A 19977-nucleotide genomic window follows, 5' to 3' on the forward strand; every position below is an offset into this window, starting at 1 on the left:
CCGTCCGAGTTCATAGGAGGTGAAGAAATTGTCACAGGTGACATTGTGACCACCCGGCAGTCCCTTTGCCAGATCGAGGACGACGCGCATCCCCTGGTTCTTCTCGGGGCCTACGCTGGCCGCCTTACCAGTGTAGACTTGCATCTTCTTGGAGTCGCAGGCCACCCACAACTAGATGCCGTACTTCGCTGGCTTGCTGGGAATGTACTGTCAGAAAGGACATCGTCCTTTGTGGAGGGAGAATAGATAAGCGTCATTACTGGCTCATTTGGGCCAACGGCGTTTATGTTGCACACGCGTGCACACATATACTACTACTACTACCTTTCTATACACACACATATATATATATATATATATACACACACACAGTACCTCTGAACGGGACCAGTTGCTCGTCCACTGTCACGTCAGGCCCTGGGTTGTAGAGGGCTGGCAGCCGCTCCTCCCACTGTTCCCAGACCTTTCTTATAGCTGCAAGTTTGTCCGTTGCAACTCTCGCGGGTCTCGACTGGCGGTCGTCGAATCGTAGCAGCCTCGAGTACTTGTGAAAGACCTTGAGCGGCATGGTGGCGCGGAACACAGTCCAGCCGCGGCCTCACCTCGGGACCTGTAGACACCCGCTAGGATTAGCAGCCCTATGTAGGCACGCAGGTCGGTGGCGTCCATGGCTCGCCAGGCGTTGCCGTATTTTCGCACCCCCTGCAGATTTGTCATGTCCACAATTATCCTTTCAATTGCCGGTGTGACAAACAGGTGGAAGGTGGACGCGATGTCACGGGCACGCGACACGGCATAGGCTGTGGGCCCCGGCCTCACGACAGGGCCAGGGTGGCAGATCACACGGGCCCGGTCGCGGCGATAGGCCACAGAGAGGACCATTTGATTTTGCCGTTTGGGCTTGGGCGGCGACCATCTCTTGGTCTCGCTCTCGGTCTCCCTCTTGGTCTTCCTCTTGCTCTTCCCTCGAAGAGGAGCACGACTGCGACGCGTCGTCGGCCTCGCACTCGGGGTTGTATTCCTCCCCGTCTTCATCTTCCGACACGTCCTCCACCTCCTCTTCGGAATCAAAGTAGTCTTCTTCTTGGTGGACACTGGAGAATATCTGTTCTAGGACCTGTGCCGCGGTGAAACGCACGGTCATGGCGGCGCCTTGGGTCCGCTGAGCAGCACGCCTGCAGTACACGCCTGCTCGGGTAGCCACGTCGTCATGCAGTGCTGCCTACCCTCCCCTGGACACCATTGGGTCCACTTGGCTGCCCTCTTGCACACTAATGCTGGGCATGTCTGGACATGTCTGGGCATGTCTGGGCATGCATGTGTAGCTGTGTGCTGCTGTTCAGCCCTGTTGGACTGCTGGCTGGCTCCCGGGTAGCACGGGGGTCGTGGGATAAGTGCTGGCTGGCTGGGTCACTCTGACCCCGGGACAGAGGGAGGGATTTATAACATACACCTTGCTAGTGCTGGCTGGGTCACTTTGGCCCAGCCGGGACATCGGGGACCACCTCGAAACACAGGGCCTGGGTCACTCTGACCCCAGGACAATGGGAGGGTTTAAGGGTTGGTGGGTTTAGGGGTTGGTCGGTTGGAGGGTTTAGGTTTGGAGGGTTTAAGGGTTGGAGAGTTTAGGTTTGCATTTACATTTTACATTTACGTCATTTAGCAGACGCTCTTATCCAGAGCGAATTACAGTAGTGAATACATACATTTCATACATGTATTATTATTATTTTTTTACGTACTTTGGAGGGTTTAGGTTTGGAGAGTTTAGGGTTGGAGGGTTTAAGGGTTGGAGGGTTTAAGGGTTGGTGGGTTGGAGGGTTTAGGTTTGGAGGGTTGGAGGGTTTAGGGGTTGGAGGGTTTAGGTTTGGAGGGTTGGAGGGTTTAGGGGTTGGAGGGTTGGAGGGTTTAGGTTTGGAGGGTTGGAGGGTTTAGGGGTTGGAGGGTTGGAGGGTTTAGGTTTGGAGGGTTGGAGGGTTTAGGGGTTGGAGGGTTGGAGGGTTTAGGTTTGGAGGGTTGGAGGGTTTAGGGGTTGGAGGGTTTAAGGGTTGGAGGGTTGGAGGGTTTAGGGGTTGGAGGGTTGGAGGGTTGGAGGGTTGGAGGGTTAAGGGTTGGAGGGTTGGAGGGTTAAGGGTTGGAGGGTTGGAGGGTTTAGGGGTTGGAGGGTTTAAGGGTTGGAGGGCTGGAGGGTTTAGGGGTTGGAGGTTTTAAGGGTTGGAGGGTTGGAGGGTTAAGGGTTGGAGGGTTGGAGGGTTGGAGGGTTAAGGGTTGGAGGGTTTAAGGGTTTTTACTTAGTGATGAATTGGTATTAATTCTGAGTGGACCAAATATACATCCTGTATTTCTTCTTTCAGTCCAATGCACACACACACACGCACGCACACACGCACACACACACGCACACACACACGCACACACACACACACACACACACGCACACACGCACACACACACGCACACACACACACACACACACACACACACACGCACACACACACGCTGGTGTGTTACTGGTGATTTACAGTTATGGAATGTTTGCTCACAAGTATAATTCATTGGCTGATTCTTCTTTAACCCATAGGAAGTCCCACCCAGTTCCCTAAGTCCTCAATGTGTCCCATGCCAAAACAGGGTATCTTTATCTCTATAGGGTATAGGGACGTGTGTTGATGCTGTTGTTGTTGTTGTTGACAGGACGTGTGTTGATGCTGTTGTTGTTGTTGACAGGACGTGTGTTGATGTTGTGTTGTTGTTGACAGGACGTGTGTTGTTGTTGACAGGACGTGTGTTGTTGTTGTTGACAAGGCGTGTGTTGATGTTGTTGTTGACAGGACATGTGTTGTTGTTGTTGACAGGACGTGTGTTGATGTTGTTGTTGACAAGACATGTGTTGATGTTGTTGTTGACAGGACGTGTGTTGATGTTGTTGTTGACAAGACATGTGTTGATGTTGTTGTTGACAAGACGTGTGTTGTTGTTGTTGTTGACAGGACATGTGTTGTTGTTGTTGACAGGACGTGTGTTGATGTTGTTGTTGTTGACAGGACGTGTGTTGATGGTGTTGTTGTTGACAGGACGTGTGTTGATGGTGTTGTTGTTGTTGACAGGACGTGTGTTGTTGTTGTTGTTGTTGTTGTTGTTGACAGGACGTGTGTTGTTGTTGTTGTTGTTGTTGTTGTTGACAGGACGTGTGTTGATGTTGTTGTTGTTGTTGACCGGACATGTGTTGTTGTTGTTGTTGTTGTTGTTGTTGACAGGACGTGTGTTGTTGTTGACAGGACGTGTGTTGATGTTGTTGTTGACAAGACGTGTGTTGATGTTGTTGTTGACAGGACATGTGTTGTTGTTGTTGACAGGACGTGTGTTGATGTTGTTGTTGACAAGATGTGTGTTGATGTTGTTGTTGACAAGATGTGTGTTGTTGTTGTTGTTGACAGGACGTGTGTTGTTGTTGTTGTTGACCGGACGTGTGTTGATGTTGTTGTTGTTGTTGACAGGACGTGTGTTGTTGTTGTTGTTGTTGACCGGACATGTGTTGTTGTTGTTGTTGACAGGACGTGTGTTGTTGTTGACCGGACGTTAGTTGATGTTGTTGTTGTTGTTGACAGGACGTGTGCCCATGAGGTCGTTGCTGTTAGTGCTCCTGCTGATTGGCGTCCAGGCTGTACTGAACATGGGAGGTGCCCTGGGCCCGGTGGCAGCCAACCACAGCGCAGAACACCACACAGTAGCCAATGGCAGAGCAGAACAGCAGCGGGCGGACCGCCTCTCAGTGTCACCTCAGCAGGAGCAGCAGACACAGCAGAGACCCAGCCGGACCAGACAGGCCCACAGACCAGCCTCTCTACCCCAGGACAGGAGCTCTTCCCTGGGCCACTCTGAGACAGGCTCCCCCTCTACCCTCTCCATCCCGGAGGTGGACCCCAAACTGTTCAGCAAGTTACGCTACCACTCCTCACCCCGCGTCGTCTTCAGCGACGTACCCCCCTCTCACCGCGGCCTGGGGGGTGAGACGAGGGAAGAGGAGGGAGAGGAGGAAGTGGGGAGGGTGATGGATGGGGGAGTGAGGGTGAGGCGGAAGGCAGGGGGGCAGCCCATGCACAGGGGGGAATACTCCGTGTGCGATAGCATCAGCGTTTGGTTGGGGAACTTAACCAAGGCCACCGACATCGCCGGCAACGAGGTGGAGGTTCTACCAGAGGTGAAGATAGACAACGTCCGCAAGAAACAGTTCTTCTACGAGACCACCTGCCGCGTGGCCACACCTCCGGGGTTAGGGGCTGGGGCTGGGGCTGGGGGAGGAGTTATGGGAGGCGGGCCCAAAGCGGGGGCCAAATCAGGGTGTCGCGGCATCGACAGCCGTCACTGGAACTCGTACTGCACCAACACACACACGTACGTGCTCGCCCTCACCAAGTCCAAGGAGCAGACGGCGTGGAGACTGATTCGCATCAACGCAGCGTGTGTGTGTGTCCTCAGCCGCAAGTCCTGGAGGCACTGACCTTTAACCCCTGGGACTATGGACCCTGAACCACACATTATCATCGCTGACCTTTAACCCCTGGGACTATGGACCCTGAACCACACATTATCATCACTGACCTTTAACCCCTGGGACTATGGACCCTGAACCACACACCATCATCACTGACCTTTAACCCCTGGGACTACGGACCCTGAACCACACATTATCATCACTGACCTTTAACCCCTGGGAATATGGACCCTGAACCCCGAACCACACACAGTACACACACCATCATCACTGACCTTTAACCCCTGGGAATATGGACCCTGAACCACACACCATCATCGGCCATCACTAGGGGTCGAGTATGATTGTCCTCCTGGTGGGTCTCACCCCCCCCCCCCCCCCCCACCCCCTACCTCAGTCAAACTCCTGGTTTTTATATTCTAACTTATGAGGACTGTAAGTCATATTTATATTTTAAACAGTCAAATATGAATATATATATTAAATAAGTGTGTATATATATAAGTGTATATATATATATATAAGTGTATATATAAGTGTATATATATATATAAGTGTATATATATATATAAGTGTATATATAAGTGTATATATAAGTGTATATATGTATAAGTGTATATATAAGTGTATATATATATATAAGTGTATATATAAGTGTATATATAAGTGTATATATAAGTGTATATATAAGTGTATATATAAGTGTATATAAGTGTATATATAAGTGTATATATAAGTGTATATATATATAAGTGTATATATAAGTGTATATATAAGTGTATATATAAGTGTATATATAAGTGTATATATATATAAGTGTATATATAAGTGTATATATAAGTGTATATATAAGTGTATATATAAGTGTATATATAAGTGTATATAAGTGTATATATAAGTGTATATATAAGTGTATATATATAAGTGTATATATAAGTGTATATATAAGTGTATATATAAGTGTATATATAAGTGTATATATAAGTGTATATAAGTGTATATATAAGTGTATATATAAGTGTATATATATATAAGTGTATATATATATAAGTGTATATATAAGTGTATATATAAGTGTATATATAAGTGTATATATATATAAGTGTATATATAAGTGTATATATAAGTGTATATATAAGTGTATATATAAGTGTATATATAAGTGTATATATAAGTGTATATAAGTGTATATATAAGTGTATATATAAGTGTATATATATATAAGTGTATATATAAGTGTATATATAAGTGTATATATAAGTGTATATATAAGTGTATATATATAAGTGTATATATAAGTGTATATATAAGTGTATATATAAGTGTATATATAAGTGTATATATGAGTGTATATATGAGTGTATATATAAGTGTATATATATAAGTGTATATATATATAAGTGTATATATAAGTGTATATATAAGTGTATATATAAGTGTATATATAAGTGTATATATAAGTGTATATATATATACACACACGTCATGAATTGAAGCCTCCATTGTTGTTGTTGTTGATGCTGTTATTTATTAAACTCTGATTCCTTTCTCTCTGTCGCATCACTGTTGGAGGTCTTCAGAGATTCTCTGTTTTATACCATGCAGAGAGAGACATGCTATCCTTATGGGTTACCAGATGTCCTCACATGGATAGTAAAACAAGGACAATTCAAACAAGTGGGGACATTTCACCCGGTCCCTGCAAGGAAAAAGGGGTATTTTAGGCTTAGGGCGTTAGGTTTACTGGTTAAAATGAGGGTTAGGGTTAAGGGTTAATTTCAGGGTCAGGTTTAACGGTTAGGGAAAATAGAATTTGAATGGGAATCAATTGTTTGGTCCCCTTTGAGTTTATTTTATTTTTTACAGGGACAGCGCACATTAATCAACGTTTCAGTAAAAGTGCCGGTTTTAACCAGCCGGCTAATTTTCAACCGCAGTCCCTGGGCAGGTTATTAAAAACAATTACAATATAGACAATCATTGAACAGTGAGCACACGCAGAGTAACATAGGACAAGCAAGATGTAGCATACAGACAGAGCAACATAGAACAAGCAAAACATAGCATACAGACAGAGCAACATAGGACAAGCAAGACATAGCATACAGACAGAGCAACATAGGACAAGCAAGACATAGCATACAGACAGAGCAACATAGAACAAGCAAGATGTAGCATACAGACAGAGCAACATAGAACAAGCAAGATGTAGCATACAGACAGAGCAACATAGAACAAGCAAGACATAGCATACAGACAGAGCAACATGGCGCAGGAGCACAGCGAGCAGCATGGCGCGCTAGCATCGCGGACAGGCAGCGGAGCCAGCGAGCCATAGGACAAGCAAGATGTAGCATACAGACAGAGCAACATAGGACAAGCAAGATGTAGCATACAGACAGAGCAACATAGAACAAGCAAGATGTAGCATACAGACAGAGCAACATAGGACAAGCAAGATGTAGCATACAGACAGAGCAACATAGGACAAGCAAGATGTAGCATACAGACAGAGCAACATAGGACAAGCGAGATGTAGCATACAGACAGAGTAACATAGAACAAGCAAGACATAGCATACAGACAGAGCAACATAGGACAAGCAAGACATAGCATACAGACAGAGCAACATAGAACAAGCAAGATGTAGCATACAGACAGAGCAACATAGGACAAGCAAGATGTAGCATACAGACAGAGCAACATAGGACAAGCAAGATGTAGCATACAGACAGAGCAACATAGGACAAAAAGCAACAAGACAAAATCCATAAAAACAACAAAGTGTTTCCACACCTCCCAAGCTACAGACAACAGACAACACAAGGATAGTATAACGAACGTGTGTGTGTGTGTGTGTGTGTGTGTGTGTGTGTGTGTGTGTGTGTGTGTGTGTGTGTGTGTGTGTGTGTGTGTGTGTGCCTGTGGATGTGTGTGTGTGTGTGTGTGTGTGTGTGTGTGTGTGTGTGTGTGTGTGTGTGTGTGTGTGTGTGTGTGTGTGTGTGTGTGTGTGTGTGTGTGTGTGTGTGTGTGTGTGTGTGTGTGTGCCTGGCCGTGCTGGCCCTCACTGGTTGACCAGGCAGAGTACAAGAATACGCACACTGTCTGGGACCAACCTGATCCAGGAACGCCGGTATTCCTGTCACCTTGGAGTGATGGTGTAAACAAAGCCGATGCTGCTGAGACCTATGTGATGTTAGAGCTATCACTGGAGGGACGGTCCCAACTAACATCTGGACCCCGAAGGAGAGGAAGAGAGAGAAGGGGGTGAGTATGGGGGAGAATAGAATGAGAGAGGGAGGGAGAGGAGGGGGTGAGTGCAGGGGTAGGATAGAGTGGAGTTATGGAAGGAGTGATGGAGGGAGTGGAGAGGGGGAGAGTAAAGGGGGAGGATGGAGATATGGAGGAAGGGAGAGACAGAAGGAGGAGAGTATGAGGAGGTATGGAGAGAGGATGGAGAGAGAGAGAGAGGATGGAGAGAGAGAGAGAGGATGGAGGGAGAGAGAGAGGATTGAGAGAGGATGGAGAGAGGATGGAGGGAGAGAGAGAGGATGGAGAGAGGATGGAGAGAGGATGGAGAGAGGATGGAGAGATGGAGGGAGAGAGGATGGAGAGAGGATGGAGAGAGGATGGAGAGAGGATGGAGAGAAGTTGGAGGGAGAGAGAGAGGATGGAGAGATGGAGGGAGAGAGGATGGAGGGAGGATGGAGAGAGGATGGAGAGAGGATGGAGAGAGGATGGAGAGGAGTTGGAGGGAGAGAGAGAGGATGGAGAGATGGAGGGAGAGAGGATGGAGGGAGGATGGAGGGAGGATGGAGAGAGGCTGGAGCGAGGATGGAGAGAGTATGGAGGGAAGGGGAGAGGATGGAGCGAGGATGTAGCAAGGATGGAGCGCGGGAGAGAGGATGAGAAAGGGAGGAGAGGATGGAGAGAGGATGAGAGAGGATGGAACGAGGGAGAGAGAAGATGGAGAGAGGATGGAGAGAGAGAGAGAGGATGGAGAGATGGAGGGAGAGAGGATGGAGGGAGGATGGAGCGAGGATGGAGAGAGTATGGAGGGAAGGGGAGAGGATGGAGAGAAGATGGAGAGAAGGAGGGAGGATGGAGGGATGGAGCGAGGATGTAGCGGGGATGGAGAGAGGATGGAGGGAGGGAGAGAGGATGGAGCGAGGATGTAGCAAGGATGGAGAGAAGGAGGGAGGATGTAGCAAGGATGGAGCGCGGGAGAGAGGATGAGAAAGGGAGGAGAGGATGGAGAGAGGATGGAGAGAGGATGGAGAGAGGATGGAGAGAGAAGATGGAGCTACTTTCTTGCAATTCTATTTTGTAATGACTTATGCCATGTTAATATGATATCTGAGTGAGAATGACTACCAAAATCGATGTTGGGCCCCTGGAGGTCGGTATTCGGCCGTGATTACTACCAGTTTAGATAGCTGGATAGACTAACTACCAATCTAAACATTGTTAGCTGACATGGCTAATTGAGTGACTGATAGTGACTGACATAACAATAATAATAATAATAATAATAATAATAATAATAATAATATATTTTTTTTTTTATGAGTCGGACCTGTCATGCCAAATAGTGTCCCCCTCTGCGTCACCATGGGATTCGATGACTTCTAGCTTCTGTTGCTAAGGCTGTTGCTAGGGCTGTTGCTAGGGCTGTTGCTAGGGATGTTGCTAGGCCTGTTGCTAGGGATGTTGCTAGGGCTGTTGCTAGGGCTGTTGCTAGAAATTCTGACTGGATTACGTCATTGAACCAAAGCGTCCGTTGCTATGCTGGTTGCTCGGTTACCACGTAGCGGTCGCGAAGGAGGACGCGGACAGTTGTTGTTCTATTTCACCTCAATTATTACCTCAGGATTGTGTTTTTGAGGTTGACTACCTGCTGCTTCAAAGGACCGAAAAGACTGGAAAGAGATCACTCTTTTTTTTTTTACCATTTATTTGTTTTTATATAACAACAACATTTGATAAATAGGAAATAAATAATTTAAGCTGTTTTTTAGATTGACGTTACTGTACTTTATTTACCTCAGTTTGTCTAGTCAGCTAGCCAGCTACACAAGCCAGATAGTTTTATTTAGCTAACGTTAGCTAGCAAGCTAGCTAGCTACTGTAACTGTTATTGTAGCTTTCTGTTTGTATATCTTTCCAACCAGGCGAAGTAAAGATATAAAGATAATCACTGATCTCGACATGAGACGTAACATTCAGAGAAATTCACAATTCAGGGTAACGTTAAGCAGTTAACTTCTATTAGATAACTAGACGGATTTAGCTATGAACAACCATTTTTCAATGACCGAGATGCATGCTGGACATTTCGGAGGTGAAGGACATGATTTCCCAAAAATCAACCTACGCTTCTTCTGATGGGAAATTGTCAAGGAGGTGGACAGCCGGGCAAGTGAAATAACCTTCTGTTTATCAATCACATTCTAGTATATCTGAAATGATTGCGATTTCAATGAATGTCATATCAGAGAGCACACAATGTTTCAATGTGTCACTTTGTGCTTAAAGGTCATTACTCTGTCTAGCCTGACAGAGGTTTGAGAGGGTGAAGACTGTGGCACCAGAGTTGAAGTCCATCAAAGTAGTTTCACCAGGGCATAAGATCTGTTAGTGTCCTAATTCACATTCTGCCCTGATAAGTTGTTTTATTTGACCACAGCAGAGTTCAATATTATAGAGTGTGTGTGTGTGTGTGTGTGTGTGTGTGTGTGTGTGTGTGTGTGTGTGTGTGTGTGTGTGTGTGTGTGTGTGTGTGTGTGTGTGTGTGTGTGTGTGTGTGTGTGTCAGTATGCTTACAAATATGAACATCTGCATACTGTATGACACAGATACGGGTAAGAATAAAGTAATTTTGAATATACAATTATCTCATATTCTGTAGTCTTCAATCATCTCATATACTGTAGTCTTCAATTATCTCATATACTGTAGTCTTCAATTATCTCATATACTGTAGTCTTCAATTATCTCATATACTGTAGTCTTCAATTATCTCATATACTGTAGTCTTTGAAATGTGTGATTGACTTTTAGTGTTGTTGTTTGTCTATTGCTATTTTAGTATAAGGTACTTTCAGATCATGTCACGCCCCTGGCCATAGAGAGGGTTTTATTCTCTATTTTGGTTAGGCCAGGGTGTGACTAGGGTGGGCATTCTATGTCCTTTTTTCTATGTTTTTGTATTTCTTTGTTTTGGCCTGGTATGGCTCTCAATCAGGGACAGCTGTACATCGTTGTCGCTGATTGGGAGCCATACTTAGGTAGCCTGTTTTCCTTTGGGTTTTGTGAGTGGTTAATTTCTGTTTTGTATTACGTACCTGACAGAACTGTTTGGCTGTTGGTTTCAGTGTGCAGATCAAATAAATTTCATGACGAGCACAAACCACGCTGCGCCTTGGGCTACTCCCTGCAACGGCCGTTACAGATCACTGAAACCCCACCTGCTGTGGTGGAAGTTGCCCAACCAGATCAGAACCTCTTCCAGGACCACCTTCAGGCTGAGAAGGACGTGGAGCTTTTTGACCAGGTAAACATGATGTGAGACTGAACATGGACAAGGAGCAGGAGAAACGGAAGGAGAGCTACCTGAGGAGAATCAAGAAGTGGACCATGTGCTACGACATCCGGGCGAATTACTTGGTTTCGGAAGAAGGTCGAAAGGAAGGCGAGACCTGGGAAACCTCGCTGCTCCTTCACTCCTAGCTGGGGTCACCATCTGTTAAGGTGAATATAAAATATCTCAGATAATAACTATTTGCAAAATGAGCTCACATCAACCAAAACATCAACTTCAACCACAAAAATCAACCAGACCATGAACCACACATCAAACAAAACCCCAAACTCCAACCACGACCCACACTGCCCTCTGGTGACCGTTGCCGTGTAACTAGGGGTCGGCAACAGGCGTCCAAAGCCGGCCCACGAGTGATTTATTTTGCCCCCCCCCCCCCCCCCCCCCAAAGTTTTTAGTAAAATGATTTGACTTTTGTTTTTGGTAAAGAAAATACCAGGACTAAAAATGTAAATGAAATATGTTCTCATGAATAAAAAATAAAAGTTTGGGATTGTGTCTCAACTTAATCAAGGTGTGAAATCAATGAGTTATTTTCAAATGCAAGGTCTTCGTGGACTTACTTGTGGTCAATTTGCCAGGTTCAAATTATCATAACTATGTTTTGTCCTCACAACCATCCGCTCAGACAAAAGTCTTCCCGCTGCTGAATCTAGTTGCCTACCCGTGCACTAGATGGTGCTCTTTACCTACAGCCACAGCTATCAGGGACTCTCGTGACTTCTCTTGAGAAATGAAGGAGACTGTTAACAGTTGATGTTATTCTTTAATAACACAGACCCCAAAGCAAATCATGGGAGAGGAAAATAGGTTTATTTGAAGAGGACAAATCATACAGGGAGGTAGATGGTCATTCTTCCCTGTCCTCAGTGATTCGCTCTCCAGTGATTCTCTCCAGTGATTCTCTCCTGTGATTCTCTCTCCAGTGATTCTCTCTCCAGTGATTCTCTCTCCAGTGATTCTCTCTCCAGTGATTCTCTCTCCAGTGATATTCTCTCTCCAGTGATTCTCTCTCCAGTGATATTCTCTCTCCAGTGATATTCTCTCTCCAGTGATATTCTCTCTCCAGTGATATTCTCTCTCCAGTGATATTCTCTCTCCAGTGATTCTCTCTCCTGTGATTTTCTCCACAGAACAAAGGGACAGGATGTAGTTTTATAACCCAGCCCTAGCCTGTGGTTGACCAATTAGAATTCCTTGCAGTACAACTGAGCCAATGGCCAAATAACAAGTAACCTATTTCAGGCCCACTGTATAGACAAATTCCTCCCATGTCTCTGACCCATTGATCAATAATTCCCTATAACAGAAAAAAACACTATTTCCATTGATCATTAATTCTATTGACTTCTCGTCCTCTGTCTCTGTGTTGTGTATTTATGTTCCAAATAAAACCAAAACATGATTACTTTTTGGTTGGTGTCAAAATAATGTTGATTGCACAACTCACTTTGTCAGTTACAATGTCTCTTGTGTTGTACCGTGCCATATGACTATACATTTACAATGTCTCTTGAGTAATAAAGCACTAATTCACCAAGCTTTGTGCTGCTTCATGTTCCAGGAAAACCTCTGGGCCCTAGTCATAAAGGTTCCAGGAAAACCTCTGGGCCCTAGTCATAAAAGGTTCCAGGAAAACCTCTGGGCCCTTGTCATAAAGGTTCCAGGAAAACCTCGGGGCCCTAGTCAAAGGTTCAAGGAAAAACTCTGGGCCCTAGTCATAAAGGTTCATGGAAAACCTCTGGGCCCTAGTCATAAAAGGTTCCAGGAAAACCTCTGGGCCCTAGTCATAAAGGTTCCAGGAAAACCTCTGGGCCCTAGTCATAAAGGTTCCAGGAAAACCTCTGGGCCCTAGTCATAAAAGGTTCCAGGAAAACCTCTGGGTCCTAGTCCTAAAGGTTCCAGGAAAACCTTGGGGCCCTAGTCATAAAGGTTCCAGCAAAACCTCTGGGCCCTAGTCACAAAGGTTCAAGGAAAACCTCTGGGCCCTAGTCATAAAACGTTCAAGGAAAACCTCTGGGCCCTAGTCATAAGGGTAAGTGGTAGGATGCACTTTCTCTCTCGGGTAGCAGGACGGGTAGCCTATCCTCACCAGAGAGGTCTTTGAAACCTTGAATAAGGGTTTCAAATTTGTGGAAATGACACTAATTGTTTTATATTTTTTACATTTTGCCAGGAAACGCAGCTCTTTCTCAGGTTCTGCTGTGGTTGCACAGCCGTTCCTCTACAGGGAGCCAGATTTTTCTGTGTCTACCCTTCTCAATGGCAAGGCTGTGATCACTCAGCCTGTACTTTGTCAAGGTTTTGATAAATAACTAAGGTCAAATAGTTTGCCATGATGTACTGTCAATTAGGGCCAGATAGCACTGCATTTAGCTTTGTGTTTCCCAGATAGCACTGCATTTAGCTTTGTGTTTCCCAGGTAGCACTGCATTTAGCTTTGTGTTTCCCAGATAGCACATGCATTTAGCTTTGTGTTTCCCAGATAGCACTGCATTTAGCTTTGTGTTTCCCAGATAGCACTGCATTTAGCTTTGTGTTTCCCAGATAGCACTGCATTTAGCTTTGTGTTTCCCAGATAGCACTGCATTTAGCTTTGTGTTTCCCAGATAGCACTGCATTTAGCTTTGTGTTTCCCAGGTAGCACTGCATTTAGCTTTGTGTTTCCCAGATAGCACTGCATTTAGCTTTGTGTTTCCCAGATAGCACTGCATTTAGCTTTGTGTTTCCCAGATAGCACTGCATTTAGCTTTGTGTTTCCCAGATAGCACTGCATTTAGCTTTGTGTTTCCCAGATAGCACTGCATTTAGCTTTGTGTTTCCCAGATAGCACTGCATTTAGCTTTGTGTTTCCCAGATAGCACTGCATTTAGCTTTGTGTTTCCCAGGTAGCACTGCATTTAGCTTTGTGTTTCCCAGATAGCACTGCATTTAGCTTTGTGTTTCCCAGATAGCACTGCATTTAGCTTTGTGTTTCCCAGATAGCACTGCATTTAGCTTTGTGTTTCCCAGGTAGCACTGCATTTAGCTTTGTGTTTCCCAGATAGCACTGCATTTAGCTTTGTGTTTCCCAGATAGCACTGCATTTAGCTTTGTGTTTCCCAGGTAGCACTGCATTTAGCTTTGTGTTTCCCAGATAGCACTGCATTTAGCTTTGTGTTTCCCAGATAGCACTGCATTTAGCGACTCGTCATTCAGTGCAGGTGACAGGGCTTGTTTTGAGCCCCAACTGTTTTGCATGTTATTTTGGCATTAATACATGTCACATATCAGTTTGCAAACAATGTAAAAAAAAAATTAATAATAATAGATAATTGAGTTAATAAAGCCTCCATATAAACATGGCCTCATTGTTCTTTTCTTGAGTTAAAGCAGCTCCAGGAATATACAGGTGTTTCAGCCTATAGCTCAGTGCTTTCTGTGGTGGAGGGGCAGCCAGAGGAATATACAGGTGTTTCAGCCTATAGCTCAGTGCTTTCTGTGGTGGAGGGGCAGCCAGAGGAATATACAGGTGTTTCAGCCCAGCTCAGTGCTTTCTGTGGTGGAGGGGCAGCCAGAGGAATATACAGGTGTTTCAGCCCAGCTCAGTGCTTTCTGTGGTGGAGGGGCAGCCAGGGGAATATACAGGTGTTTCAGCCTATAGCTCAGTGCTTTCTGTGGTGGAGGGGCAGCCAGAGGAATATACAGGTGTTTCAGCCCAGCTCAGTGCTTTCTGTGGTGGAGGGGCAGCCAGAGGAATATACAGGTGTTTCAGCCCAGCTCAGTGCTTTCTGTGGTGGTGGGGCAGCCAGAGGAATATACAGGTGTTTCAGCCCAGCTCAGTGCTTTCTGTGGTGGTGGGGCAGCCAGAGGAATATACAGGTGTTTCAGGCTACAGCTCAGTGCTTTCTGTGGTGGAGGGGCAGCCAGAGGAATATACAGGTGTTTCAGCCTATAGCTCAGTGCTTTCTGTGGTGGAGGGGCAGCCAAAGGAATATACAGGTGTTTCAGCCTATAGCTCAGTGCTTTCTGTGGTGGAGGGGCAGCCAGAGGAATATACAGGTGTTTCAGCCTATAGCTCAGTGCTTTCTGTGGTGGAGGGGCAGCCAGAGGAATATACAGGTGTTTCAGCCCAGCTCAGTGCTTTCTGTGGTGGAGGGGCAGCCAGAGGAATATACAGGTGTTTCAGCCTATAGCTCAGTGCTTTCTGTGGTGGAGGGGCAGCCAGAGGAATATACAGGTGTTTCAGCCTATAGCTCAGTGCTTTCTGTGGTGGAGGGGCAGCCAGAGGAATATACAGGTGTTTCAGCCTATAGCTCAGTGCTTTCTGTGGTGGTGGGGCAGCCAGAGGAATATACAGGTGTTTCAGCCTAGCTCAGTGCTTTCTGTGGTGGAGGGGCAGCCAGAGGAATATACAGGTGTTTCAGCCTATAGCTCAGTGCTTTCTGTGGTGGAGGGGCAGCCAGAGGAATATACAGGTGTTTCAGCCCAGCTCAGTGCTTTCTGTGGTGGTGGGGCAGCCAGAGGAATATACAGGTGTTTCAGCCCAGCTCAGTGCTTTCTGTGGTGGTGGGGCAGCCAGAGGAATATACAGGTGTTTCAGCCTAGCTCAGTGCTTTCTGTGGTGGAGGGGCAGCCAGAGGAATATACAGGTGTTTCAGCCTATAGCTCAGTGCTTTCTGTGGTGGAGGGGCAGCCAGAGGAATATACAGGTGTTTCAGCCCAGCTCAGTGCTTTCTGTGGTGGTGGGGCAGCCAGAGGAATATACAGGTGTTTCAGCCTAGCTCAGTGCTTTCTGTGGTGGAGGGGCAGCCAGAGGAATATACAGGTGTTTCAGCCTATAGCTCAGTGCTTTCTGTGGTGGAGGGGCAGCCAGAGGAATATACAGGTGTTTCAGCCCAGCTCAGTGCTTTCTGTGGTGGAGGGGCAGCCAGAGGAATATACAGGTGTTTCAGCCTATAGCTCAGTGCTTTCTGTGGTGGAGGGGCAGCCAGAGGAATATACAGGTGTTTCAGCCCAGCTCAGTGCTTTCTGTGGTGGAGGGCCAGCCAGAGGAATATACAGGTGTTTCAGCCTAGCTCAGTGCTTTCTGTGGTGGTGGGGCAGCCAGAGGAATATACAGGTGTTTCAGCCCAGCTCAGTGCTTTCTGTGGTGGAGGGGCAGCCAGAGGAATATACAGGTGTTTCAGCCTATAGCTCAGTGCTTTCTGTGGTGGTGGGGCAGCCAGAGGAATATACAGGTGTTTCAGCCTAGCTCAGTGCTTTCTGTGGTGGAGGGGCAGCCAGAGGAATATACAGGTGTTTCAGCCTATAGCTCAGTGCTTTCTGTGGTGGAGGGGCAGCCAGAGGAATATACAGGTGTTTCAGCCCAGCTCAGTGCTTTCTGTGGTGGTGGGGCAGCCAGAGGAATATACAGGTGTTTCAGCCTAGCTCAGTGCTTTCTGTGGTGGAGGGGCAGCCAGAGGAATATACAGGTGTTTCAGCCTATAGCTCAGTGCTTTCTGTGGTGGAGGGGCAGCCAGAGGAATATACAGGTGTTTCAGCCCAGCTCAGTGCTTTCTGTGGTGGAGGGGCAGCCAGAGGAATATACAGGTGTTTCAGCCTATAGCTCAGTGCTTTCTGTGGTGGAGGGGCAGCCAGAGGAATATACAGGTGTTTCAGCCCAGCTCAGTGCTTTCTGTGGTGGAGGGCCAGCCAGAGGAATATACAGGTGTTTCAGCCTAGCTCAGTGCTTTCTGTGGTGGTGGGGCAGCCAGAGGAATATACAGGTGTTTCAGCCCAGCTCAGTGCTTTCTGTGGTGGAGGGGCAGCCAGAGGAATATACAGGTGTTTCAGCCTATAGCTCAGTGCTTTCTGTGGTGGAGGGGCAGCCAGAGGAATATACAGGTGTTTCAGCCCAGCTCAGTGCTTCCTGTGGTGGAGGGGCAGACAGAGGAATATACAGGTGTTTCAGCCTATAGCTCAGTGCTTTCTGTGGTGGTGGGGGCAGCCAGCGGGAAAATACAGAGCACAGGGGGTTGGTAATCTTCTCTAGTTGCACCGTGATTGGTTTAGTGTTCTGTCACTCATGTGGACACTACATCACTACAAAATCTACAGGGAGAGCACAAAAAATGCAAGTCCCTTGGGTGCTGCCATAGAGTTACATTAGAAGTGCCCGTCCAAGAAGGCTCAAGGTCATTGGCCACAGATAAAAATGATCAAATCACGTTATATCTACAGTAGCTTTGATTGGACTGATCATGTCAACATTATACTTTCAAAATCTTAGCTAGCAGTCATCATCATGAATCAAGTCGACAATCTACTGACAAATCATGTTTTAATCCTTGTCATATGAAGAGAAATAATGAAGACTAATTGTGTGTATCGGTGCTCATCGGCCATAAACATTGCACAACAAGTTGGAAATTGCAAATTTAACAATGAGTGGTTTGGAAGGAATCAGTGGCTAACTGCAAGTGCAGCAAAGCAATCATTAGCCTAGCTATTCAGTGGAGAGGGTGTGTGGTCCCAAGTCTGGGTTTAAGGGTCTCTTTTCCAATCTTAAAAGGATAAACAGTCGCCAGAAAAAGGTTGAATGAATAGACCATGCTGTCAAACCAGCATGACTTCGGCCGCGTTCATAACAAAAACAACTGGAGACTCGGAAATGTCAGACGTCAGCGAGTTCAAGACAAGTGGGACCTCGAGAAAAAAAAAAAAAAGGATCTCTGACTGGGAAAATACATTTAATGGTGAAAACTCGGAATTCCAAGTCGGAAACTCGGGCCTCTTTCTAGAGCTCCATCCTGAAGATCACTGACGTCAGAGTTCAACCTTGTTTTTCTCCCCCCCCCCCCCCCCCCAGAGTTCCCAGTTATCTTGAAAGTACCATAAATCCAGAGAATGCCAGACTTTGATGACAAAATATGCCCCACAAGGACCATCACACCACCTTCCCGTTCTGCTGGGTCCATGTTGTGGGCTGAAGCTTGCTGTGACATGGTGAGGTTGGACCCAGGTGCAGAGAAGACGAGGAATCAGCCGTTAAGGATAAACATAATACTTTACTGAGAAACGGTAACGAAAGGATCACAGTAACCACTGGGAAAACAACAAACACTAAGTCCCCAAAACTCACTCAGGAGACAAGCACACAAAGGCACACATTTATATTTTAGTCATTTAGCAGACACTCTTATCCAGAGCGACTTACAGTAGTGAATGCATACATTTCATTCATTTCCTTTCTCCGTACTGGTCCCCCGTGGGAATTGAACCCACAAGCCTAGCGTTGCAAACACCATGCTCTACCGACTGAGCCACATGAGTAAAGAGGACACAACCTGAGTGTCGTTAACGTTTCTGCTGTCCTCTGGTGACAGGGTATTACCATGACAACCTGAGTGTCGTTAACGTCTCTGCCGTCCTCTGGTGACAGGGTATTACCATGACAACCTGAGTGTCGTTAACGTCTCTGCTGTCCTCTGGTGACAGGGTATTACCATGACAACCTGAGTGTCGTTAACGTCTCTGCTGTCCTCTGGTGACAGGGTATTACCATGACAACCTGAGTGTCGTTAACGTCTCTGCTGTCCTCTGGTGACAGGGTATTACCATGACAACCTGAGTGTCGTTAACGTCTCTGCTGTCCTCTGGTGACAGGGTATTACCATGACAACCTGAGTGTCGTTAATGTCTCTAGGACGGTCTCTGCTGTCCTCTGGTGACAGGGTATTACCATGACAACCTGAGTGTCGTTAACGTCTCTGCTGTCCTCTGGTGACAGGGTATTACAATGACACTCTATGGCGGCACCCGAGGGGCTAGATTAGAATTTACCCTTAGACTTGGTGGTGACGTAGTAACTCCATGAGTGACAGAACACTGAGCCAATCACGGCGCAACGCTCCGCATTTTCTGCTGGCTTGCCCCTCCACCACAGAAAACACTGAGCAAGGCTGAAACACCTGGATATTGGAGCTGCCTTACTCAAGAAAACAAAATAGAGCCCATGTTTGTATGTGGCTTTATTAACTCAATTATCTATATATATATTGTACATTGTTTGCAAACTGATATGTGACACATATTAATGCCAAAATAAAATGCAAAACAGGCAACAACAAAAAATGTATTCATTTATTTTTGCTAAAAATGTGGGGCTCAAAACAGGTGGGGTCTGCCCTGAATGACAGGTCACCACTGCTTATATGCACCCTTTAATTATCCTACGGTTCTGACTTGGTGTACAGGGAGAATACTGTAAGAACGGTCCATGTTCTGAATTCTGTCGCTGTACATTTCAAAAGTGCTGAACAACGTCCGTCCTAGCTCGCTCATTAATGTCTTAATCGAAATTACGGATTGCCTCTAATCCGCTCGCCATCACTTTATGCCATAGTTTGTACACCTCGATTGTCAGTAGAAACCACATTTGTTCAAGCAAGTCAGCAATATCAGCAGTAAATGAGGCTGAATGAGTTGTTTCCCCGATAGCCAAGAAAGCGCTGCTGTTGGGACAGCTTTATGTATGCCGTAACAGTTTGTGGGCACCGTTTTTCACCGTTATAGTGCAATTAATGTTGTGCTCTGACTTTGCTGGCATCGATTCCACCAATATTTACATGCTAAAATCGCCACTGATTCAGCTCTGTCTGAGGAAAAACTAAGTGAAGCACTAACCACCATCAGAGCAAACCAGGCAGGAGAGGACACAGCCAGCTAGCTTCATATCCAATCAGAATCAACCATGCAGTCACTGGACTGGAATCAGCGTGTCTGCCGTGTTCTTTCTGTGTCTGAACCCCTCTCCCCCCCTCTCCCCTCTCCCCCCCTCTCCCCTCCCCTCCCCCCCCCCCCTCTCCCCCCCTCTCCCCTCCCCACTCCCCCCTCCCCTCCTCTCCCCTCCCCCCGACAT

At 46.4% G+C, this 19977-nt stretch overlaps 1 protein-coding gene across 1 annotated transcript in view; it reads left to right on the top strand.

Moving 5' to 3' along the window:
- ngfa (nerve growth factor a (beta polypeptide)) overlaps positions 1–4863 on the top strand; it is a 43378-nt gene extending 38515 nt beyond the window's left edge. Inside the window, exon 3 of the mRNA XM_045696567.1 lies at positions 3609–4863. Within this exon, the coding sequence (XP_045552523.1) occupies positions 3620–4501 (882 nt within the window). The 5' untranslated portion in view covers positions 3609–3619 and the 3' untranslated portion in view covers positions 4502–4863. The remainder of the gene's footprint in view (positions 1–3608) is intronic.
- Positions 4864–19977: the final 15114 nt, after the last annotated feature.

Source organism: Salmo salar, chromosome 15 (genome assembly GCF_965601325.2).
Source record: "Salmo salar chromosome 15, fSalSal1, whole genome shotgun sequence".
In the NCBI taxonomy this organism is placed as follows: Eukaryota; Metazoa; Chordata; class Actinopteri; order Salmoniformes; family Salmonidae; genus Salmo; species Salmo salar.